The sequence below is a fragment of the Trachemys scripta genome, chromosome 3, assembly GCF_013100865.1.
Source record: "Trachemys scripta elegans isolate TJP31775 chromosome 3, CAS_Tse_1.0, whole genome shotgun sequence".
Lineage (NCBI taxonomy): Eukaryota > Metazoa > Chordata > Testudines > Emydidae > Trachemys > Trachemys scripta.
This window is the reverse complement of record NC_048300.1, coordinates 73,048,778-73,075,056: the sequence shown is the minus strand read 5'-3', so window position 1 is coordinate 73,075,056 and position 26,279 is coordinate 73,048,778. Positions and strand designations below refer to the sequence as shown.

Sequence of the window (26,279 nt, the reverse complement as noted above, 5' to 3'; positions counted from 1 at the left end):
TCCCCCCTCCCTCACTTTTGTTGAACTTTTAAAAATCTTTTGGATTTTTGTAAAAAACAAACAAACAAACAAAAAACAACAATAACCTCCCACAAACATTTAAAACTGATAATTTTTTTCTGTTTTTTTTTTATTAAAGAAACAAAAACTGTTTTGAGGTGCCAAAAAGAAAAAAATGGTATTCAGGTTTTTGGTTTTTCAATTAAAATCCATTTCTTAATAAACTCCATTTTCATATAAAAATTTCTATTTTTGTTAACAGGCCATTTTCCATGGAAAAAATGTTTTGATGGCAACTTGTCAGTTAAACTTGTAATGACATTGGAGACATATATTCAAAAAACAACAAACTTTTAAAAAAGCCACCCCCATAAACATTAAAAGTCAGGCACTCACTACTTAACTCCTCATTCCAATCTTGCTAGTGTCTGCCAGGATTTTGCTTTTGCTACATCACCTCACCTTCACCCACCATCTATAAATACTAGTGTTATCACTCCCTTGATTTCATCACCACTAATAGGCTTTTTGGGCTTCCGATGGAGCCAGTCTGGGGATAACATGAGAAACTCCAGGCTTAAGAGATCTTTAGCTCTGCCCAGAAGCCAGGGCCACCCAGAGGATTCAGGGGGCCTGGGGCAAAGCAATTTTGGGGGCCACTTCCATAAAAAAAATTGCAATACTATACAATACTTTATTCTCGTGGGGGCCCCTGTGGGCCCTAGGGGCAAATTGCCCCACTTGCTCCCACCCCTCCCCCCACGGGCGGCCCTGGGAAAAATAAACCTTCCACATCTCGGCACAAACCCAATTTTGAGAAAACTTCTTTACAAGGTATCACTGGTTCTCAGCATCAGCTAGTGCTAAAAGGCACTAAAGCTCATTAAAAGGGTTGGACAAATATTTTCCATCAAAACTTTTTTTAGATTGAAAACTAGGGGTTTTTAAAAAGCAGAAAAAATCATGGACAATGTCTGCTTTCCTTCAAAATTTGTTGTGGTTTTTTTAATTGAAAAGCTGAAATTAGTCTGCCAAAACCTGAATATGGTTTGGGGTTTCAGAAGTGTGTGGCCAAATATTTGCTGCTTGTTGTGTTTGATTGTTTAAAGAAACAATACAAAAATTCTGCTTAAAAAAAATCCAAAACTTTTGAACCACCTCAGCTTGTGACCAAATGCCTGAGCCCATCCAGTCAGAGATTTTTCCAGGTTTCTGATACTCTACTGGCTTCCTTGACTCATATCTGTCTCCATAACTTTGGGTTCATTTAGGTTAGAACATAAGAACATAAGAATGGCCATACTGGGTCAAACCAAAGGTCCATCCAGCCCAGTATCCTGTCTACTGACAATGGCCAATGCCGGGTGCCCCAGAGGGAGTGAACCTAACAGGTAATGATCAAGTGCTCTCTCTCCTGCCATCCATCTCCACCCTCTGACAAACAGAGGCTAGGGACACCATTCCTTACCCATCCTGGCTAATAGCCATTAATGGACTTAACCTCCATGAATTTATAGTTATAGTCCTAGCCTTCACAACCTCCTCAGGCAAGGACTTCCACAGGTTGACTGTGCGCTGTGTGAAGAACTTCCTTTTATAGCCATTAATGGACTTAATCTCCATGCATTTATCTGTTTCCTAGAGGCTGGCTCCATGGGGTCCCTCACAAACTGGAGACGGCAACTGTGGGTTTGTCTTTAGTATAGCTTATGTACATACTCCACGAACTGAGCATTTGAGCTTGTTCCAGAATCTGGGATAAGCCTATGTTGTGAAAACTGAAATGCTCAAAATAGCACATGCATGTGAATGGACACAGGGTGCTAAAATTAAATTAACCCAGGGGTTCTCAAACTGGGAGTCAGGAGCCCTAAGGGGGTCACGAGGTTATTACTGGGGGTCATGAGCTGCCAGCCTCCACCTCAAACCCCGCTTTGCCTCCAGCATTTATAATAGTGTTAAATATATAAAAAAAGTGTTTTTAATTTATAAGGGAGGGTCGCACTCAGAGGTTTGCTATGTGAAAGGGGTCACCAGTACAAAAGTTTGAGAACCACTGAATTAACCCCTCTGAAGCCTCAGGGAATGCAGGGGAGAGGGATCTCCCTTGGTAGGGTTGGGAAGGAGGTAGGTGGTGTAGGATATTGCTCTTCTCATGTGATCTCTCCCCCAGTGGCTAATTTTAAATGAAGCTACCCTTCCCTGACATGAATCTCCCTATGGCACTGAAATTAAATATAGACTATTGGCATTTGAGAAGTGAAAGGGACAGCAGCCGTAATGGAAAAGCTAACAGCTTGGCTCTTCTGCAAGCCTCAAACTGCTGAATGAGCTTTAGGGTAGGGAAGGCTGTGCCTCCCAAACAGCCTGTCCCTGCCCCCTATCCGACCCCCACCCACTTCCTGCCCTCAACTGCCCGCCCCCCCTCAAAATCCCTGACCCATCCTGCTCCTTGTCCCCTCACCATCCCCTAGAGACCCCCCCCCAACCACCACGCCGGGACCCCACCCTTGCTCCCTGTCCCCTGACTGCCCCGACCCCTATCCACCCCCCTCCCGAGTCCTGACAGACCCCCAGAACTCCCATGATCCAATCCCCCGTTCCCCGTCCCCTGACTGCCCCCCCAACCACTGCCCCCTCCCTGCCCCTTATCCAACCCCCCGGCCCCGGCCCTTTACCCCCTCACCCGGAGCCTCAGCACGCCGCATCCAGGAGCATCCCTGGACAGCGCTGCAGGCTGGCTCCGGTGGGGCCTGAGCTCCTCTCCACTCAGAACCGCGTGGTAAGGGGGCGGGGCTGCGAGCTCCACTGGGTCTGAGCTCCCGCCACTCGGCCCGGAGTTCGCAGCCCCGCCCCCTTACCATGCGGCTCTGAGCGAGGAGGAGCTCAGGCCCCGCCGGAGCCAGGGATGCTCCTAGATGCGCTGAGGCTCCAGAAGAGGGGCGGAGGCGGGGTTGGGCCGGGGCCGGGGAGGGAGCCTCAGCCATTCTCGGGGGGCCCCTGCGGAGCCTGGGGCAAATTGCCCCACTTGCCCCCCCTCTGGGTGGCCCTGCCAGAAGCTTTTTTGGCTTCCTCCTCCTTTCTGGCTGCTTTTCCCTCTTCCCTACCTCTTGGGGATGGGCACCCAATCAGAATAAAAGGTGGATTCTTCGTAACTTGAAGTCTTTTACATCAAGATTTGAGGACTTTAGTAAGTCAGCCAGAGGTTATGGGCCTATTATGGGAGTGGGTGGGTGAGGTTCTGTGGCTTGCGATGTGCAGGAAGGCAGAACAAATGCTGATGATGGTCTTTTCTGGCCTTAAAATCTATGAGTCTACGAGGGCTGCTGCAGGAGACAGACAAAGCTCTCTTCCCCATAGGAGCTAACAGAAGTTTTAGGCTAGGGTAGAGGAAGCAGCCAACACTGTTTTCACAGGACAGAAGTGACATATTTAACAGTTGAAGAGACCCTGCACCTGATTCCCTTCATATCTCGGAGAAGGGGATGAAGAGCATCTGGAACTTTGTGTCATCGTCGTCCCCCCCGCAAGGTCTGGGATGGCAGTGTGTGAAGTGCCCCTGGAGCTGCTCCCCAAGCACACCAGGGAGAACAGGAGTGCAGCACCTTGATAGCTGTAGGAGGAACACACATATGTGGGTGTGTTCCAGCTCCACATATAACATACAGCCTTACTGACACCCACAAATGTCAATTACTGACAAAGTTCGGTATTGTATGTGTGTTTTTTGTCCATTACCTCACCTAAATAGCACTGCTACAGACATTACAGTAACTTCCTAACACTATCACAAATTATTTCCACTTAGCAAATAATTCCCTCTCTTAATCTTCCAACACAACACAATTGACTAAAACCTTACACATTACTGTACACACTAATCTCCTGCTTCAACACAACACCAGTGCAACATTCTAAACAATTTGAAAACAATTCTAACCTTTCTACTCAGTTGGAGTCAAAGGTGGCAAATTTTGTGTGTAGGTGAAGAGAGGCGGTATGTGTGTGTGTGTATGTGTGAGAGAGGGGAAGTAATATGGAGAAGAAAAAACTATGGTGGTTGAGGATTTTAGTGATTTTGGGTTTTTTTATGTTTGTGTTGGTGATATACTGTATACACTTGAGCAGCCTTAACAAGTGTTTGTTTTGGGTACATTTGTTATACACATATGCAGTGTATTTATATGTGTGTGTGTGTACATTGCTGCTTGGTGAATGATTCATGAAATAGTATTTTCAATTACAATTAATCTCTTTGACCACACTTATTCAGAAAAATCTTTGCTATTAGCTACTTTGTACATTCCCTGATGTTTTGCTGAAAATTATACAAAACATTTCAGCCTTCTGATGGTTTTGTGAACTGTTTATATAATTTCCATTTTTTCTTATAGTGCTCTTATCACATGTGCAGTAAGTGTAGCACTTACCCCATTAGCTGCTCACCTTAAAAGATACAAAGACAGGTCCTATATGTACCACAATCTATCCCTGGCCCCTATCCTGGAAATATTTACACATGAGAAGAACTTTACAAACATTAGTCCCATTGAGTTCAATGTGGCTGTTTATGTGTATATTTGGAGGATTGGGTCCCTAGTCAATGGCCCCAATTACAATATAGTTAAAACAAAAGACCCGGTTACAATATGGTTAACATTTGTAGTAAGGAAATCTAATCATATTCTTATCATTGGTCTAAAGTGTGTTTAAAAAATCATTTCAATTCAGTGCATGTGCATGAAGTGTGATTTGCAAAAATTCAAAACTCATCTGAATCACAACACACATCGATTAAATCAGGGGTACTTCTTGACCAACTTCAATTTGCCACAGCTATTTTGTAACTAGAGCTGTTTAAAAAAAGTTAAAATATTCTTAAAAAAATATTAGAACAATAGGGAAAATGTATTTCTTTGGCTATCCTCCTACTCTAATGGCTAAATAATTTTTGATCATAATTATAAAAAAATCATTGTCAATCAGAGATGAAGACTAAAAAATATCAGCCTGAAAGGTGAAAGTTTCTGAAAGTTATGAAACAACTGAAAACAGGAGGTTAGAATGGAAACTCTCAACTACAGTGGTCACTAGTCGTACAACCCCTATAGCATAGACACACAAAACACCCTCCATTTTTTGTGCATATGTTATATGTACAGAAATATATGTAAAACTTTTTGCTAAAGTAGCCACTATTTCTGTGTGCTTCAGTTTTGGGTGTGCAACTTGAGACAGGCCAGGCCTAATTTTTCAGAGGCTCCTAAATGGAACTGTGGGTTTTCAGCACCTCTGCAAATCAGGTCCCTGGGGGGGGGGGTCCCAAGTGGGGCACCCACAGCTACTGGCCATTTGAAAACGCTGCCCACCGTCTGTAGCACACCCCCATGCCCAGTGTGGTACACCAGCGGTGTGACAATGTCTGTGGGGCCGGATGTGTAGCCACAGTCTATCTGTCGAGTAGCCAGTAAGGGGCGCTGGGACGCAGGTTTGCTTTGCAGAGGGAGCCGGCTGCGGATCACCTGCAGCAGCGGGGGAGCCGAGCAGCTCCGCCCTCCCTCCCCCCCAGGGAATCACATCGCTCCTCTTCCAGGCACGGGCACTGAGGAGATTGGGCAGCGCCGTCAACCTGCTGCAGAGAGAGAGAGACCGGCACAGCGGGGCTGGGGCTGGGGCTGCTGGCTCCGGGGCGCTCCCACTTCCCCTAGTCCGGCGCGGGGCCGCGCGTGAGCATCTCCCTCAGCTGCAGCCCCGCGGGGGGCGCCTGCCGCCGCCCCAGCCAGCCCGGGCACCGCCGCCGGGCAAGAGGGGGAGCCATGGCCGAAGGGGGCGAGGGCGAGGACGAGATACAGTTCCTGCGAACTGTAAGCACCGCGCGCTCCTTTTCCTCCTCGCTTGGGGCCGGGATGTGGGGGGCAGCAGAGCTTGCCTGGCACGCGTAGCTGTGGGGTCCCCGCGGGTGGTGGGTCGGTGTGGGGGGGCAGCCAAGGGGGAGATTGCGCCGTGCACTGGTTTGAGGGGGCTCCATGAACCGTGTCTATGCGGGGGAGCTGGTGCCTTGCGCGCGTGGGAAGGATGGGGAAGAACCTGGCATGCCCGGGGCTGGGAGCGACTAGGGGGAACTTGTGTCCTGCAGGCGTCGGATGATGGGGCAGTTTGTGCCATGTGTCCATGGTGATGGGGAAGCCCCCCTCCCCGGGGGGAGTTGAGGGAGGGGGCTGGGAGAGTCTTGCCAGGAATTCCTCTTCAGCCCCATTTCTCGCCTGCTCTCCCAGGCGCGCACACGCGCCGCGGCACAAAATCACAACGCCTCCCCGTGCCTTCAGCGGTGTCGGTGTGTCTGTGTGGGGCAGCCGAGGGCTCGCTCCGGGGAGCCGCGGCCCGTGTTGCGTGGTGGTTGGAATGAGAGACGTGTTCCGGCTGGGGTGGGGGGCTGGCACGGTGCCTGCGTGGGAATGCAACGCGAGGGAACAGCCATGGCGCTCAGCTGTGCGTTAGCAATGCAGTGACAATTAAAAGTAATGTGCGTGGTGGCTTTGGGTCGGCTTTGGCTACTCCTGGATTGACCCCGAGGCAGGGCAAGCTATTGCTAGCGGGCAATTGGAGAATGAGTGGTACCAGGCAAGGCAGCATCACAGGCTCGGCAGCAACACCATTTCCCCCTAAGTATCTTTCAGCGCTCCCCTTCCATCCTCTGACTTGTTCTGTACACTGCAGATACTAACCAAGCAGCAGTGCTCAGCCTCAAAGCTGCAACTGTAGTGCCTATTGCAAAAACAAAATGAAAAAAACGACTAAAACAAAAACACCCCCTGCCCCCCCCCCATAACTGCAGGCATTATCATCACTGAAGGTGGATTAGTACTTACATCTTTTTACAAACATCTTTTTTTTTCTTCCTTTGCTTTTTAAATGTAGTACATTTTAAAATGCCCAAGCATTTCTTCCCTCAGTTTGGTTCTGTATTTGGAGTGCTGATTATGCTCATTTTGGACTATTTCTCACCAACCACTGCCTTTATTCACCTCCTGCATCATCTCCCAAGTGCTATTTATACACAAAGTCCTAGCAAGTTTTACAAATAGGTGTTTTTGAATATTGCTATACACAAATATGTAGGGAGTTTTGAGAGCAGTGTAGATTTTTGGGTATGTGTAGACATTGAAACTGTATGGTGTAGCTTAAACTTTATTTTTCTTTTTATTTAGCACAGTCACATTTTGTGACAAGTAATGAGAAAAGGGTGCGTGAAAAAAGGAGAAACAACTCATGTAGATGGTTTATGGCAGAGCATGTTTGTATCATTTTGCAGCATTGTGGAGGCTGGTTTGGATAATTCTTATTACATTGTCAGCTTCAAACTGGATTCATTAAAAGAATAATCTACTCTAAATATTTTTTGAATCCATCAAAACAGCCAGTCTTGTTGAGAGTACAATTGTTATGCAATGTTGAAAATGGGAATACAAAACTGTCAACTTTTTTTCTTGTTAATATTATGTGGCATGTACTGCAGTCCTGGCAAATAGATTTTAGTTTGCTTTTCAGCTTTCTCTGAAAGAAGATATGGCTTCACAATTTGTGAGAGTTTGGTTGTTGTTTCCTAGTGCTAAAATTGGTACAAATATTTTGGAAGAGTTGTGCATTTACAGGTTACTGCAGGTTTAAATGTTAAGTTTAGCTCATGGAGGTGTTGTTATCTGAAATGCTTAATGGGGAATCTGAACCAATGTGCATGCTAATATCACACTGTGTACATATAGGGTAATGTTAAAACTACAGACCCTGACAGCAGCAGCTCATTACGTAAAAGAACACTTCTGATAACGGGTGTCCTGCTGGCAATAAAGAGGCAATCCTATCCTGGGATTATCCTTTAAAAATCCTTAGAATGTTGGTCTGGTAATAAAATGACCTTGAAGAAGGTGGCAAATTGGAGCAGTGGGAAATTTTTTGATGTAGGGATTTAGACATGCAGGAAAAAAGGGCCTTAGACATTTCCTTTATTTGTGAAGTTTTGAATTTCCAATCTAAAATTGTTTCTATATGGTGACCTGCCTTATTCCTCAATCTACCCCTTTCCCTCCCCTGTACACCTGCGCTGGGAACATTTGTATGAAAAGAGATGGAAAACTAACTTGTTTTTTAAAGATTAAACAACTTTCACCCCTAATATAGTCTTAGTTAATTGTTTGAAATTTTGGACTAACCTCCCAGGGCTCAATATTTCACGTGTAATACTTTCTACATGGCATTGATAAAATATTTAGTTTGCAAACTGAATATATCCTGATAATGAATGCAATTTGGGTGTCTTTATTTTTAATCAATTAGTTAGCCCTATGGATAGAGGGGTGCATTAATGGCTTGGTAGATAAAACATACCATGAAGGACCTAGTCTGTGACCCTGGGTAAAATGTTTTCCTGTGTTCAGGTAATTCATAGTGGATGATAATCTATAAACCCCACTACACTTCAATTAGCATTCTTTGCCCACTGCTGTATACAATACTGCTGCACTTTTAAAAGTCATTTTTTTTTTTTAGGAAATTGGAAAGGTTCTGCAGCATAAATGAAGTTTTGCATTGGAATGTCAGCATCATATGTTAGACATTTTACATTTAAAGAGAGGAAAATTGGGGTTTTATTCTTTACAAGTACATTTTTCCCATTGATTTTTTAAAAAAAATATTTGTTTACATTTAACTAGTAAATTGAGTTTGTGTGTGTCCCCTATATTGAGCGATATTTTTGTGTTCCTTTCCTCTCCAGTCTCTCCTACTTCGTCTAATCTTCCTGTTTTTCTTTGTTTGTTTGCTACCTCTTCTTTGGACAAGATGGCTGCATGCATGGCTCCCTGCAAAACTGCTGCTGTTATGGATTCTTGATTCCTTTTGCAACAAGTCTGATGCATTCCATTTAGAGAGGAGGATGTAACCTTTTATTGCCTTGAGTCGCTGGAAGAGCAATGCTAAAATTGCTTTAGAATCCTTGAGACATGGACTAGAATGCTGCTGCTGTATCATTAGGCTAGTCCTCAAGGCAATGTTTTTTAGCCCTATGAATTTCACACCTCAGCATGGACAGTGTTCAGACTCATAACTTTGTTTAACATTCCATTTGGTAATAATCTTATATTAGATATATAATTTTCTGCCAGAAACAAGCTCCTCTTTTCTGGCTCCCCCACATCAAATGCATGCATGTGGGTGGGAGGGACTCGGGGGAGCTGTGCCCTGCATGGATTTGATGGGGTGGGGGGAGAGCCCCCATCTGTATTAATCCTTTTTAATGTTAAAAGAAACAAAGGAGCATGCATAGTACAAAATAAACATCCATGTGTCAGTCTTTACATTCAAGAATATAAACTGTTTATAGCTCATAACATTTAGAAATAACATGAAATTCTTTACCAGGATGTATAATTTGTCTGAAATAAAAGCAATTCAGACTTCCAGGGAAGAAGAACAGGAAATCTTTTCATCTAAACAATCAGACTGCTTCCATAATACATATGTGAAAAGGCTGATCTTCCTGGTACAAACCTGGACTAGAGTTGCCAGTTTTGGTTAGATGTATTCCTGGAGGTTTTATCACATGGCAAGCTTTAATTAAAGATTAATCTTTAATTCCTGGAGACTCCAGGACAATCCTGGAGGATTGACAGCCCTAACCTAGACTCTCTAAAACCATCATAGGAAAGACCTATGGAACAGGGCTATAAACTATCAATGGAACTATACTAATCTTAAACTTTCAAGAAGGCGCTAGGTAACGGTATCCTTTGTATTGGATAAAGATGCTTTCAGGTTTTCCAACAGCATCACCTCCTGAATTTGATTTAATCTGTGATGTAAACTAAGTTTGGGAGCAATCATATGTCTAAAGTATGGGGTAATTATGTTGTAATTTAAATGTTTCCGAGGAGCCTCCCCAAAAGCAGTAGGGATGACTTTGGTGGGATGTCAACTTCTGTAGCATTTTTTAAAGTTTGAGCTAGGTTCTTCTTTCAGATGCTTGTAACGGGACATAATTACAATACATGGAAACTAAACCAGCAGTGTTGCAACCTCTCACCAGGCTGCAAGGCAGCTAAGGTCAATATGCTTGTAATAACGGTGATACCTAAAAGAAAAAGATAACCTGAGCAACTCTCCTTTCTCAAGATCTAATGGAATCATCTCTTTGGAGAATCGCAGGGTTATGAACTTAGTGAGGGCATTTGTGCCACAGTGTTTAAGCCTTAACATCTCTTTTCCTTCCAAGCACGTGCCCGGGGTGGATAATGGCATAGCAGATGCCCTATCTTGTTTTCAGTTCAACAGAATGCGGGGGGCTTGTACCAGGAGCTAGTGATGAACTTGAGTTTGAGCATATCGGGTTGGTGGTGGCATGCAGATCTTTGGCTCTTGGCCTCTGAGTTCATTTGGGAGGATGGGGGTTCACCTATCAAACTTGGGAGGGGTCATGTTTTGGGCTGCTATACAGAAGGCTATTGGAAGATGTCTGGGAACCCGACTGGGTTGCGGGGGAGGCAGCCAAGGTAATTGCTGGCATCTCCTTGTGGTGGATGTCCAGTGCAAGTACTCCATAGGGAAGGCATCCAGTGACCAGATAAACGGCCTGGTAAAGGACTTAAAAAGGAGGTGCTGGTTAAAGGAATGGAACTATGGGGGGTTTGGGGCTCCTGTGGTTGGAATGGCAATGAGCCAACCCCCCTTTCTTATATCCCACCTTATATCTACAAGTGGGAGTTGGATGATAAGGTCCCAGAAATAGATTTTTTGGAGGGACCGGGATGGAAAAATGAGGGGGAGATGTTGGAAGTCCCCTGGGTAATTACAGAATAAATAGGGAGTTACCTGCATTGTATACGTTGATCTCCCAGGTAGTACCAGACATCTAATAATAAAGTTGTGACCTGATTAAATCCATATCAAGTGTCTCCTGTCCTTCTTTCGGTATAGCTGGTCAATGGAATCTGTGTGTTCCACTCTTTACTTATCCTTTCTTCATTTTGTTGAAAGGGTAATTAGCAATTAAGTAGTATGTTTGTCTTTTAAAAAAAATTAATCTGTTCCTTCTCATTTCCCACCTGAATGTATAGTTCTCCAGTATAGCTCTCAATCTGCCAGTGTCAAAATGTGCCATAGGTCCTTAAAATGTGTGACATGGATGCAAAATCAGAGATACAGTTTAAAAAGTACTTCAACAGGAAGCATGAAATTATGCAGGATTCACTTTTTAAGCATGAATAAAGTTCTTTATTACTTCACTGTCAAAATTTAACAATTTGTAACATCATGACAGTGAGAGACCACTAGGTTTTGTATGGGAGGGATTTAAGTTTGAGTCTAAAAGAGTGCCATGCCCAGTAACATTTGAGGGATACAGCACCAGGTATTTCAAAATCACATTGGCCTTCATTCAGGAAAGCATTCCTTTCCAGGACAGCAATTACATGAGATTTAAAGTGAAGCACATGCTTAAGTTATGTGTTGACGTGCTGTCTTGAATTGAGGTCTTTCACAGTTAACACTGTGGAAATTGAGGGAAGATAAACAACAGAAGCTGATGAGATCTTCAGGATCTTGTCTTCGTGTAAATTATTACAAATAATAAAAAGGAAAATAAACATAAACTGAATTTCTTCTAAAGTGTATCCTAGAGTGGAAAGCAATAGTACTGAATTATTTTTCTATAGTGCTTTTCATATACCAGGTATCTTCAAGTGGTTTATGATAATGAGTTAGATTCTGGTTGTTGCAGTGACCATGTATAAAAACAAAGCCACCTATATACACTCAGCAAACCTTTCAAAAACAGCCTTGGGTGTTTGAACCAGTTTTACTGAGAGACTACATTGACCAGAACACTCTTGTCAATTTTTAAAAGGTACCATTTATGACTCACAATATGAGACTCCTGGATATCCACCAGAGACTGATACGAAGGACCACAGGTCAGCATCTCATAAAAGGGATGGCATGGCTAGCATTGCAATGTATTCACCTTCCTCCTCCTCCTGAAACTGCACTGCAGTGTCAGCACTGAATATGAGCTCAAATTCTGATTTGGAATAGAGCTGAATGGACTAAATGTAGTGAACAACTTATCCAACAAATTTAGCCCTCTTTTGTTTGTGAACTATATGCAAAAAATATCTTGTTTTTTTTACAGATTGGTTCAAGGATGTGAACATTGGAATTTTCTTACTTGACCATACCAGTGATCCATCTAGTCCACTGCCCTATTTGTCAGAGTTGCCTTTATCAGCTGCTTTAAAGAGAGGTTCAAGAAAGTTGCTTTCCAATCCCCATCAGTTGGTTGACTAATGTCCTGAGGCATGAGGATTTCTATTCCTTTTAAAATACAAATATATTTATATATCTGCCATGTACGGAGTTCATTGTTGGATCAAGGGCTTGGGTGGGGTGCTCACAGGAGTTAAAGCTATAGGATTTAAAAGAACTCTACTAACTTGTAAATTAGTCAGTTTCAAAATATGAGTTTAATGTAGTTTCAGTGTTACATCTGCTTCTGAGTTCCCCTGCCAAATTTTGTGGTTTTACACAGTTACCTATCATGTTTTTAAAAAGTGGATTTTCTCACCCCTGTTGCTATATGAAAGGTACACACAAAGGTCCTGATTCAGAAAAGTACTTAAGGTGCTTTTTTGCATAAGGATTAGATTTAAGCATATGCTTAAGTGCTTTTATGAATCAGGATCAAAGAGGGGAAACTGATTATATGGGGAAACATTGAAAATGGCTCTACACAAAGTGATGTCAAATATACAAGTTAAATGAACTGAAAAATACAGATTTTTTTCTATAATTTTTCAGTTACAGGTGTTACTTGTTACAATAGTAGGTTAAACTGTGTCAGGCAGGAAATGTAAGTTTATGGTGTCCCTTTCAAATTACATCTAAAATATTGCTTGAATTTCCTGAATTGAGTAAGTCATTTGGGGTTTGGATTTGGTTTTGTGAGGGGTGTTTGAGAGTGGTTTTTTTTTTGCGGGGGGGGGGAGGTGGATGGCATCTTCGCAATCACTCAAAACTGGACTTTGTTACAATTTCTAATAAAAATGGAGTGACTCAAATTGGATTTTTTTGTCCATTGTTTCAGTAGTGTTAATGATTGAGCAGTTTTCACTAAACTTTAAAATTAATTAATCCTAATGAAATATGTGAGAGGAGTTCAGATTTGTCTTGGTATGACTGTTTCAGTTTGATTGGTGATGAAACAAATCGGTAGTGTTCTTCCTGCACTGTGTGCAGTTGTGCCTCTCTAAATCTTACTTTGCTGATTTGCACACAAAACCAGCCGTCTCTCTCCACTTCACTCAGCAAATATTTAATAGCAGATGCAGTAATGAGGTCTCCTATTATGAAGATCCATTAACTTCCACAAAAATACACCATGGTATATTTATTAGTCTATTATGAGGTATTGACATAAATCGTTAACACTAACCTACACTATGAACAAAATACACCTTGTGATATAGTGTCACTGCTTTTAATGTTTGTTTTGCTTACTAATTTGTAAAATACATTAATTTGCAGTGGGTCTTACAGTCAGCCATGAGTTAGTGACGTTCTATTATATGTATCAAGAGTAAAATTCTGGTTCAATTGAAGTCAATGGCAAAACTCTTATTGACTTCAGTAGAGCCAGGATTTCAACCTAACACTCTTGTTTGCAGGCAGAATGCCTAGAAATGTACTCACAGTATTTACTGTTCCGTAAATATAATCTCAATTCTGGCAAATCCAATAAGCACACCATGGAAAGACCCCAAATCTGCCAATATGGATTGATGAGATTTCTTTTATGGCTTATCTGATGAATCTCTTAGTGCAGCAGTTCTGGGAAAATTAAGCTGTGTATGTTTCCTGAGATGGATTTCCCTTTCACTGGTAAAGTGGAAGTAAAACCAGAGCAATTTTATTTGTGTTTTGAACAAGTTAAGGGGTTGATCCTGTACCATCGAAGTCAATGGGAATTTTGCTGTTGACTACAATGGAAGCAGGATCAGACCCTTAAATCTTGTCCGGAGGTAATAAATAACTTTTTGGGGTGATATTTTCTGTGCAGACAGAAACGTGGTTTCTGTGCAGAGGACAATGTTTTTAAGCATGAGGAAAAAGGTTCAGCGCCACTTTTCAGAATGACTGGAATGGAAATAAAAAATCACAAGTATTGGAGTGGTTCAGCCATTAATTGGTTTCCTTGTACCTCCTGTACTGATGCAGCTGTGCTGCTGTAAGATCTCTCATGTAGCTACTGTTTGCCGATGTGAGAGGGCTCTCCCATCAATATAATTAAACCACCCCCAATGAGCGCTGGTAGCTCTGTGGGCAGGGGAAGCTCTCCTCCAACATAGTGCACACTGCCACTTATGCTGGCAAAACTTATGGTGCTCAGGGGTGTGTTTTTTCACCCCCCTGAGTGACATAAGTTTTGCTGACATAAGTGGTAGTGTAGACAAGGCCTTGGGTCTACCTTTTGAGGAACAGAATAGGGTGGAAAGAAAAGAGAGGCACTGACACTACTAATTTTCTTATATTTTTGGGGTGGGGTGGGGTGGGAGTGGGCAGCGGTACAAGGAAATTAGCTCATAGCTGATCTTTTAAAAGTACTCACCAAGGCAAGGGCTTTTCTACACTACAAAGTTAGTTGATGTAAAGTAGCTTATGTCAACCTAACTATGGAGGCATACATGTTACAATGCTCCTTCCTCTGCTCTAACTCACCTACTACCCCGGCCACCTGGACAAGATGCATAGTGCTTAGGACAGTGTAGTTAGAGCGACACAGTCTCAGTGTAGACACTGTTGCTTGCATCGACCTATATGGCCTCCAGAAGGTGTTGTACTGTGCCCACCGTGACCGCTCTGGTCACCGTTTTGAACTTGTTTGCCTTCTAGCCAGGTACACAGATATGTGTTCCTCCCCTTTTAAAGCCCCAGGAAGCTTTGAAATTGCTCTCTCTGTTTGTTTGGAGTGGAGGACTAACATAATTACTGCCCAGCTGACCATGCCGGCCCCATGCAGCAAACGCACTCCTGCCTGGAGTGCACCGGAGGCAATGGATCTCCCTGGGGTATGGGGAGAGGAGGCTGTGCAATCACAGCTCTGCTCCAGCTGCAGGAACGTTGATATCTGTGGCCAGATCGCTCTGGGCATGGAGAAGAAGGGCTATTACTGGGACACATGGCAGTGCCGTGTAAAAAAAATAAAGGAGCTGAGGCAGGTATACCAGAAGGCAAGGGAGACAAATAGTTGCTCTAGTGTGGAGCCACAGACATGCTGCTTCTAAAAGGAGCTGCACACCATCATTGGCGGCAACTCCACCTCCACTGCCAAGAGCCCCATGGATACTTCGGGGGGGACTGGAGTCCCCAGCCACTGGAGTGAACCCTGAGGATGACATGCTGGATGAGGAAGTGGAGGCAGAAAAGGATGGGGAGCAGGCAACAGGGAGATCTGGTGGTGTGGGAAGCCAGGACCTCCTTTTGACTCCAGAGCAGTCTAGCCACTCCTAGCAGTCCAGCTGTGCTGAGCCTAATGCAGGGGAGGGAACCTCTGGTAAGTATTCAGTTTGCGTCAATACTGCAGGGACACATCTGCTCATGTACTCCTTTTTTTTTTATCAGGGTAGAAGAGGTAGTGAAATAACCAATACAGGTACAGTTGCTATTTGCTTCTCATTTCCCCTGTACAGCTAGGCAGAAAAGTTTGTTTATGCACACTGGGATGTCCCTTGAATCCTCCATAGAGATCTCTGGGAAACTTTCTTGGAGGTAATCTGCAATCCTCTGCTGAAGGTTTCTTGGGAAGGCTGTCTTGTTTCTTCCTCCATAGTAGGACACTTTTTTCCGCGCCACTTGGCAATTACTTCGGCAGGCACTATTGCAGTACACAGGCTAGCAGCATATGGACCCAGTCTGTAGCCACATGCATGCAGAATGTGCTCCCTTGCTTTCTTGGTTACCCTCAGAAGTGAGATACTAGTTACAATCACCACCGCCCCTGGAAAATGGTGCTAGTATTCAGTACAATAACCCAGTGCAATCCCCCTCCTTGTCCCAACTCATCCCCAGTGCCAGTATTTAGTACAATAGCCCTATGCGCTTGTACTGATAACCCAGTGCTACCGCCACCCCCAGCTCCAATTTGTCCCAATTCATCCCTTCCCCTCCCCACCCCACGGGCCATACTCACCATGGCTGAGGCTGCCACTGTGCTGTATGACTTCCAAGAGAAAGTGAGAAAGTTGTTCTTGTAACTTGATTGGATCCAGTGGTGTAAGTGCACTGACAGTAGGACCTCTGTCCATTGTTTCTTTAGCAGCTGCAGATGTGGCCTTGAAGGTCTCTTCATGCACACTGGCAGAGCAGCTTGGCTAGATAAGGAAAAGAAAGAAGAGGTCTAAGGAAGACTTGTTCCAGGAGGTGCTGCAATCCTCTGATGCGTCAGATTGCGAGCAATCAATGAGAAAATGCAGAGGAATACTGAGGAAAAGAAGCAGGGACAGGGACAGATGATAACATTGCTCAGGGAGCAAACAGACATGTTGCAGTCTCTGATTGAATTTCAGGCTGAACACGTCCATGCTCACCTCCTCGTGCAGCCCATAGAGAACTGCATTTCAGGACCTCCCGACGTCCCTCCCCCATTCCACGTATCCTCTGTGGCTGCAGCAGTACCGCAGGCACTCCACCCCGTGGGAGGTTATGCACAATGACAGCAGGACCGACACCTTGCTGTAAGAGCCTCATTGGCATATGTGCTTGAGAATTCAGTGTCCCTTTCCCTTTAAAGATACTTTTCCCTGTGTGTATGACGTGTACATCAGCATGACATTGGTATGTTTGGATGAGTGTGGAATAAAAATAAATGTATGGAAAGTAAATGAATCTTTATTATTCTCCAACACGTGGTAACTGCTACTAACATTCACAGACAGTAGCAATAGGTGTATTTCCATTGTTATAGTAGTGTACACACAGCAATCATTACCAGGTTTGTGCTACAGTGCAAAAAAACCAATGTCAGACTCAACACATTACAGCAACACGCATTACTGTGGCTCATGGTTAAAATGCTCCTTCAAAGCCTCTCTGATCTGAATAGCTCCCCTCTGATAGCCCTGGTATCTAGCTGCTCAAAATCAGGAGACAGCCATTCAATTTTCACGCGCCGCAGCCCTGGGGAAAGGTCTTTTGCTTCACAGATACTATGAAGTGCACAGCAGGCAGCTGGGGATAGTGTCGTCCCTGAGGTCTAGCCTGCTGAGGAGACAGCACCAATGGCCCTTTAAGTGGCCAAAGACACATTCAGCAGTCATTCTGCACCTGCTGAGCCTGTTGTTGAAGCACTTCTGCTGAGCCAGTCATGAGCCATGGGAGCAAAGGGTAGGCTGCATCTCCGAGGTTCACTATTGGCATTTCCACATCCCCAGTGGTAATCCTCTGGTCTAGAAAGAAATCCCCTGCTTGCAAATTTCTGTACAGGTCTGTGTTCCTAAAGATGTGTGCATCATGCACCTTCCCTAACCAGCCTGTGTAGATACTGGTGAAATGACCTTGGTGATTCACCAGCGCTTGCAATACCATAGAAAAGTAGCATTTTCTGTTGATGTACTCCATCACAAGGTGGTCTGGAGCCAAAATAGGGATATGCCTGCCATCTATTGCCACACCACAGTTAGGGAAATCCATTGCTGCAAAGCCATCCGCTATTTCATGTACATTGCCCAGAGTCACAGTCCTTTGCAGCAAGAGGCGATTAATGGCCCTGCACACATGCATCACAGCAACCCCCTTGGTTGATTTCCCGACTCTAAATTGATTTGCCAATGATTGGTAGCAGTCTGGTGTTGCCAGATTCCACGCTGTGATCGCCACTCGCTTCTCCACTGCCAATGCAGCTCTCATTTTGGTGTCCTTACACTGGAAGATAGGGGTGAGCTCCGCATACAGTTCCGGGAAGGTGGCTTTGCACATCTGAAAGTTCTGCAGCCCAGACCTGCATAACGATGCAATCCCACGACTCAGTGCTTGTTTCTCAAGCCCAGAACTGACGGTCCACCATGTGCAGCTGCTCCGTGAATGCTAACTGCAATCTTGAATTGTTTCTTTCCATGGCACACAGCAAGACAGACACCAAGGCATTGTCATCAGACTCGTAGCTCATCAAATACTGCAGGATCAGGTGTGTTGTGTTCACAATGCTCACCACAATACTGGAGAGCAGTGAAAGATCCAGGCTTTCTGACAGAGATGGTGCTCATGTGGTTTATAGAAGGCTGTTGAAAAGTGGTACAAAATAGGAAGCCCATAGAATGAGGGGATGGAGAAAACTGCAACTGGGATGCTGAAATTGCCCCCAGGAGGCATTGCAAACCCTTCCCAAAACCCCCTGTGGCAGATGGTGGCGAGGTGCATAGTGGGATAGCTACTCATGGTGCACTGTTCTCTGTGTTGATGCAAGAGCTGCTACTGTGGACGCACTCCACTGGCACAAGGAGCTTAGTGTGGACATGCAATTACAGTGGTGGCTGTACGTCGACCTAACTTAAGTTGACGTAACTCTGTAGTATAGTCATGGTCTCACTGAGCTACTTGCAGGGCCGGCTCTAAGTTTTTTACCACCCTTAGCCAAAAACATTTTGGCTTGCCCCCCACCCCGGCCTTGCGCTTTCCCCCCCCCACACCAGTGCCCCCCCCACTCTCAACCCCTGCCGCCCCAGCCCTTGGCTCTCTCTTCCCCCACCCCACCCGCAACCCCTGCCACCCCAGCACTGGGATCTCTCTTCCCTCACCCCACCTGCACCCCCTGCCGCCCCAGTGCTGGGCTCTCCATCCCACCCCACCCCACCTGCACCCCAGCACTGAGCTCTCTCTTCCCCCCCCACTCCCCCCTTGCCTCCAGCTGGTCCGGTGCTGACAGGGTCGGGATAAGCAGCGGGGCTCCCGGGCCGCACCTCCGCCCAGGGTCCCTCCAGCCGGGGCTCCCTGGAGGACAGAGCCGGGGGACCGCCCTGGCAGGGGCCTGAGGAGCTGGGGCAGGGCAGCCCCAGAGGGAGCGGAGCCCCGGAGAGTGAGACGCGGGCCCTCTATGGCTCAGGCCGCTTTGCCCAGCCCCGGCTGCGGCGCTGGGGGGTGGCTGCCCTGCAGCACCTACAGGCGGCTTTGCATGCCCCGCGGGGAGGCCCCCAGCCAGAGTGTCCCCCACTCAGAGCCCGCCCGTCCTGGCAACAAGGTGCGGGCACTACTCCCCCGCGGCTGGCGGCGCGAACCGCAGCAGCCCCAGGGTGCCCCCAGCACATGACACACTGCTGCTGCCAGGGGCGGCTCTAGGGTTTTTTGCCCCCAAACAAAAAAAAAAAAAAAAAAAAAAGATGGCCGGAATGCTGCCCCTGAAAATGTGCTGCCCCAAGCACGTGCTTGGTTTGCTGGTGGGGAATTGGTTTGGGTTTGGTGAAGAAGTAGGGCTGAAAATTGATTTTATTATGTGAAATTAGTTTCTCCATCATTCAAACAGTTGGAAAAAGCCTGAGCTAAATCTTCCTTCATTGTAGACAAAGGGAAAAGGATTACTTTCACTTCCCAAACTAGCTCTGCTCAGTAAATTCTCTCATTAGTTGTGTGAGAATAGACTCATGTAGCTTTTGTGTTTGTCTTAACATTATTGTTATCTCTGGTCTCTATTCTGCCCTTATTTATGAGACCCAAGTTCATGTAAACTTAAACATTTAAACCACACTGGGGTGTTTCAGCAGTATACTTCACGTGACAGCAGTATCTGACTGCTTTCAAAATGGAATGCCTGTTGCCTGATAAGATGTATACATCATAGAAATTGATCAAAGAATAGGGAAGAAGGGGTTAGCTGCCCAAACTGAAATATTTACAGTAATTTATTTTAATTGCCCTTAAAATTGCCATCATAACAAAATAGAGTTATTGCAGTATTCTCTACCTGTAGAGAATACAACAGTGATGATATCAAGAACACAAGTGGAACATTTTTATGGGAAGTTACTGTCTGTGTGTCTTAACAGAAAAAAATGACTACCCAAAAAATAGTGTAGGCCAACAGTGATTCAAAGCAGCTTTGGTAGTAGTGTAATTTTATATATTTGTTTTATAAAACCATTAATAATCTTGAATGCCAGTAAATTGATAATTGTAGAATAACACTGGTCTACAATTTTTGAGAAGTCGTCTGCTTCAGAGATAAAATGTGCTATTTATTATGTATTTTGATGTGCTGAATTCAAATATGACAATTAAAACAACTGATTGGCTACTGTTTTTAAGATATTTAAGTTTTTACATTTTATATCTATGTATACTGTGTAGATAGTAGAGTTTTAATCATAAATTGTAAACTTAGGTCTTATCATGTGTTTATGGTTGCTTTACATGATAATATTTCACCTGTCCTGTTTATGTAACACTTTAAAAATCAGCAAAAGGGTTATATAAATAAAATTTATTATGAAACAAAAGGCAAAAAACTATTATGTACATAGTTTAGTCCTCTTCAGTGTCTACTCGGCGCTTCTTGGCATGTCTCTTGTATTCATTAAATGGAGCATCTCTTGTCACTGTCCAGCAATAGTCTGCAAGCATTGATGGGCTCCATTTGCCCTGATAGCATTTCTCCATTGTTGCAATGTCCTGGTGAAATCGCTCGCCGTGCTTGTCGCTCACTGCTCTGCAGTTCGGTGGAAAAAAATCTAGATGAGAGTGCAAAAAATGTATCTTTAGTGACATGTTGCAACCAAGGCTTTTGTATGCCCTGAGGAGGTTTTCCACCAACAACCTGTAGTTGTCTGCCTTGTTGTTTCCGAGAAAATTTATTGCCACTAAGTGGAAGGCTTTCCATGCCGCCTTTTCCTTGCCACGCAGTGCATGGTCAAATGCATCATCTGGAAGAAGTTCACGAATCTGAGGATCAACAAAGACACCTTCCTTTATCTTAGCTTGACTTAACCTTGGAAATTTTCCACGGAGGTACTTGAAAGCTGCTTGTGTTTTGTCAATGGCCTTGACAAAGTCCCAGCTTGATGTGTAAGGGTGGTAACAAAATCTTCCTTGATTCAACAAGTGGTGGATGCTGAACACTTTTCCTCCCAGGCGCCAATGACTGTCGGAGTGGCCAATCTTTCTTGATGTAGTAGGAATCTCTTGCACGACTATCCCATTCGCAGAGAAAACAGCAGTACTTTGTGTATCCAGTCTGCAGACCAAGCAAGAGAGCAACAACCTTCAAATCGCCACAAAGCTGCCACTGATGTTGGTCATAGTTTATGCACCTCAAAAGTTGTTTCATGTTGTCATAGGTTTCCTTCATATGGACTGCATGACCAATTGTAATTGATGACAAAACATTGCCATTATGCAGTAAAACAGCTTTAAGACTCGTCTTCGATAAATCAATGAACAGTCTCCACTCATCTGGATCGTGAACGATGTTGAGGGCTGCCATCACACCATCGATGTTGTTGCAGGCTACAAGATCACCTTCCATGAAGAAGAATGGGATAAGATCCTTTTGACGGTCACGGAACATGGAAATCCTAACATCACCTGCCAGGAGATTCCACTGCTGTAGTCTGGAGCCCAACAGCTCTGCCTTACTCTTGGGTAGTTCCAAATCCCTGACAAGGTCATTCAGTTCACCTTGTGTTATGAGGTGTGGTTCAGAGGAGGAGGATGGGAGAAAATGTGGGTCCTGTGACATTGATGGTTCAGGACCAGAAGTTTCATCCTCTTGCTCTTCCTCGTCTGACTCAAGTGAGAATGATTCTGGTGCATCAGTCCTTCTCCGTGGGGTACTGGGCATATAGCTGATGGAATGTTTGGATAATGCACAGTCCACTTTTTCTTCTTTGACTCACCTTTCCCAACTGGAGGCACCATGCAGAAGTAACAATTGCTGGTATGATCTGTTGGCTCTCTCCAAATCATTGGCACTGCAAAAGGCATAGATTTCCTTTTCCTGTTCAACCACTGGCGAAGATTTGTTGCACAAGTGTTGCAGCATATGTGTGGGGCCCACTTCTTGTCCCGATCTCCAGTTTTGCAGCCAAAATAAAGGTGATAGGCTTTCTTAACCTTAGTGGTTATACTGAGTTTTTGTGATGCAAAAGTCACTTCACCACAAACATAGCAGAAGTTATCTGCACTGTTCACACAAGTACGAGGCATCTCTGCTCACTTTGGCTAAATAGAAATGTGTCCCTTTGCAAAATCAAACACTGACAAATAAGAGAGCACGACACTGTATGATTTCTAGAGCTGATATAGGGCAATTTGTTCAGCAGAGTGATGTAAGCTTCATTATGATTGCATCATCCATGACTTCTAGGAATAACATGATGCAATTCATATCATGTATGACGCAATACCAGCTTCAGATTGCATCATTAATTGTTTTGCCTAAAAAGCAAATACTGTCCAAACCGAGTCATAGATTTATTCATAGATCCAGTCAAAGATGGTTTAAATTGAGATCCCTTCCCTTTATAACTCAGTATCCTCCGCCATTCCCAAGTCAAGGGTCGTATATACTGACCCAATAGCATATCTTGAAAACTAGAGCCAATCAACAATTTTAAGCATCATTTTCGTTCTCAGTGACCCAGAATTAGTAAAGTTTGACTACATTTATTTCAGAAGCATTTTGGCTGTAGAGCAGTGTAATTCATTTATTTTGATACCTCTTGCTTTTCCTTATGTTAGAGAGAAAAGGTCGGTGAGGTGTTGTCATTTTCACTATTATATAATGGTGTTATTTCTTCTTGGGTAAAGTAAATAGATTTTTCAAATATGCTGCTAATGTGAGAGAGCTTAACAATATGGTACTTTCATATTATTGCAATACCTATATAATAGAATGTTGTTAATTCAAACTAAGACTGAAGCATCTATTGTGAATTGGAGACTTGAAAGGCAGTGCTGGTTGCTCTGCCCCTCTCAAAATCAAGGCACTTTTTAGTGCCTAACTATGCATTTAAGTTCATAATTTTTGGCAACCAAACTTGAAATAAGCAAAGAGTAACAACGATAATGCACTGCAAAATGTAGTGTATCCATTTATTTTATTTTAATTTAATAAACTGTAGTAGATTTTTATAAAGCTAACAAAGTCTTAGTAATATTAGATCTCAACACAGCATCTACTATCCAGTATTTAATGAAAAGTGGGAAGAAACTTCCAGTTTTGTGATGTGAATTAGTGTTTGCTAAAGCCAGTGGTTACTACATTGTAACATTTAAAATATTGTAATTACTTCCTGTTATAAGTATGGAGATACTGCCATATTTTAGATACCACAGTCTGATAACTCTTGGTAAATGCTGACATTATAAAGGTGACCACTCAAGAAATGTGTATTAGTGAGTTTCTGATGTGTAGAATATTTTTTGTAGTATCATGACACAACTTTTTGTTCATATTCTAAACACTGTGAGGCCATGGAAAGCGGTAAGTGGTCAGGTCATTACAGATACTTCTGTTTTCATTATAGTTCATTATAGCTCAGCTTTTCAGAAGACATCACATTAATGGAACAGCACAAAAGCATGGACCTATCAGTCATTCATCTAAAGTCAGAAAAGGACACAAAATTGGTCAGATCTTGACCATCAGAATTATTGCAGGAGAACAAAGTGGGGAGAGCTGGTTCACCCCCTCTCTCTGACTCAGTTGAAGCCCCTACAGAGGATTCACTGTAAAGTCTGGGTTCTGTGTATAATGAGGGCATCCATGCTTGGGTGAAACCCTTCTATCGGGTGATCTGACTGTGTGAAACTGCATAAGTTGGCATTAACTTCTGTGTGAATTTAACAATGGGCTTGCCAGGGGATAGTGCTGGCCAAAGACCTTATTTGTATGTTTACTGTAGAAGAATGGAAGAAACTGGAAAGGTGTACAAAGAATAATACCAGACTATGAATGGACTATGTAACCAACATGGTAAACACTGGATTGATATGATCCTCAATATCTGTGAACACTGTGGCAATATTAATAAACATTAGCATAAAACTGAGAATAATTCATGGATTTGTGTGCTACATGTTCATGTCCTGGTTAAAAATCAACATAATTAATAGTGCAGCTGGAAAGAACAGGCTGGACACAAGATAATCAAACCTCTTTATATGGGCATGAGGAATTTGTCTCTGAAGCAGTCCCAGATAAGGCGCTCAGTTACTATGGTGATAGGGGCCTTTTAAATACCTAGATAGATGAATGTGTCCTCTTGGTCATACAGCAATCCTGAGGACATTCCAGTTTTTTTCTTTGCAGCTTGTTTTTATTTATAGGAAGAAGAAGAATAAAGATGGCTGTAAATTATGTGACTTAATATTTATTGTATGAATATATATCTAAATATGTATCTATAGTAAAGTGACCTTGTGCATGGACCTATACCATTCTTATATGCATTTACTCACTAATTAATCTTGTGGAATGTATCAAAAAGACTGAACACACTCCCTTCTGTTGGAGCAGCAGATAAATACTGTAATTCACTATATCTGATCCAGGCTTTAATGTGCAATAGGGATTACTTGGGAGACACAAAAAATATTTCTATCAGCATCGTAAGTAGTACAATAACCCTTAATCTTGGAAACTGGGATTCAAGTTCTTTTAAGGTCACATATTAAATAAAACTTAGTTTAATATTTGTCCCTAATTGACATTTTCCACAGTAAAGGTATTGATAGTGATGTGGCACATGCTGGTCCATCTACTAGCTCTCCAGCAGACATGCTGTATAACTACAATATTTCAAAGCAGAGCTGAAGTTATACACCATATGATTAATTAGCAAATAGTACAATGAGAGAGATCTAGCACTATTAATAAAAAGCCTGATGGAGAACAAAGAACCTGCCAGTTACACCATGAGACATGATATTGCCAGGAAATTAAAAGTAGCACATAGTGGCATTCATAGAGTGTGCCTGCTTAAACACAAGATCCAGAGTACACCACCATCATGAATGCGTGCATGTATATATGCGCTTCATGAAAAGCCCACAATTGGAATAATAAGGATAACATGGATCAGACTTGAGGTGCATTTATACACAGATGTGTGGAAGTCTGCATAACACCTTCCCACACTATTCTTGTCTTTAGCTAGCATGGTTAATCCTTGGAAATGCTTGTGAGCAATACATGGATGTAAAATGGGGGAAAAGAAGTTGCTGTTAAATCTAGCACTTGAATTTACTGCATATGACTGGTGGCCACATTGGCAGAAACTGAAAATTCCCTAAATACTGTAGGCATTCACCCAGTACAGTGTAATAGCTCTGAAAAGCAGTCTACTGAATTAATGGTTTGCTAACTAAATGGCTCTGAGTCGGTCTTAACATGTTAGATGATCCATTGTGTTAGGCATCTCAGCTTTACTAACTCCCTAATCACTTTTTAAATCTGAGCCAGTGAATCTTTTGCATTTTCAAAAAGTCATTATGTATTATATACAGAACCATTACAGATTATTTGGTAAACAAGTAGAAACAGCATAAAGGTTGAAAAGGCAAAAGGCTGTAAATCAAGTTGTCAACACAGGATGGTTCTTTTTAGGGTATATTGAATAAAGAGTCTTTTTAAATTAAAAACAACAACAAAAACCCTGTCAACCTATTTGTAATTAATATTAGGAGTCGGACAAAAAGAAAACAGTTAAGACATTTAGAGCTAATGCCTTTTCACTTGTACATACCTCTAATATAACTCCTGTAATTTTTTCTTTAGTAAGTGGGAGTGATGCTGAAAACCTTTACTCACAGAAGTAGCCATGTTTAATTCAATAGACTACTGCAGCGTAGTGTCCTTGAGGCTACACCTACATGCCTAATTCACCATTCTAATGGTGAATGGTGTCCCATTCAGGAAGGATATTATATTTGTACTGTGAGATCTGTGCTAGCTTCCAGTGAGATCTGTGCTAGCTTCCAGTTCATTTCTAGGTGCTCTTCAGGGTGTTGGCTTTCATCCATTGAACCCTAAATGGTTTAGTTCCTGGCTACCTGAGAGAATGCCTCTTCCTGTGAGTTGGTACAGTCATTGAGATAAGATGAGGTGCTCATCTTAGGTTTGGTTTACACTAGGAAATTAGGTCAGTATAACTGCGTTGCTCAGGGATGTGAAAAAAACACACCCCTTAATTCTCCCTCAATGGGAGAATTCTCCCATCAATATAGCTACAGCCTCTCAGCGAGGTGGT

General features: G+C 43.4%; 1 protein-coding gene across 10 annotated transcripts in view; it reads left to right on the top strand.

Annotated features, from left to right (window-relative positions):
* The first annotated feature begins 5,655 nt into the window (after nt 1-5,655).
* The window catches only part of RYR2 (ryanodine receptor 2), a 690,844-nt gene continuing 670,220 nt past the window's right edge, over nt 5,656-26,279 (top strand). For 5 of the 10 annotated variants that reach the window (XM_034765041.1, XM_034765047.1, XM_034765045.1 and 2 more), the window contains exon 1: nt 5,753-5,864. In XM_034765041.1, coding sequence (XP_034620932.1) covers nt 5,817-5,864 — 48 coding nt within the window. In that variant the 5' untranslated portion in view covers nt 5,753-5,816. Of the gene's footprint in view, nt 5,865-26,279 lie in introns of all 10 variants that reach the window. The other 5 variants (XM_034765046.1, XM_034765042.1, XM_034765040.1 and 2 more) reach the window with 2 other exon arrangements.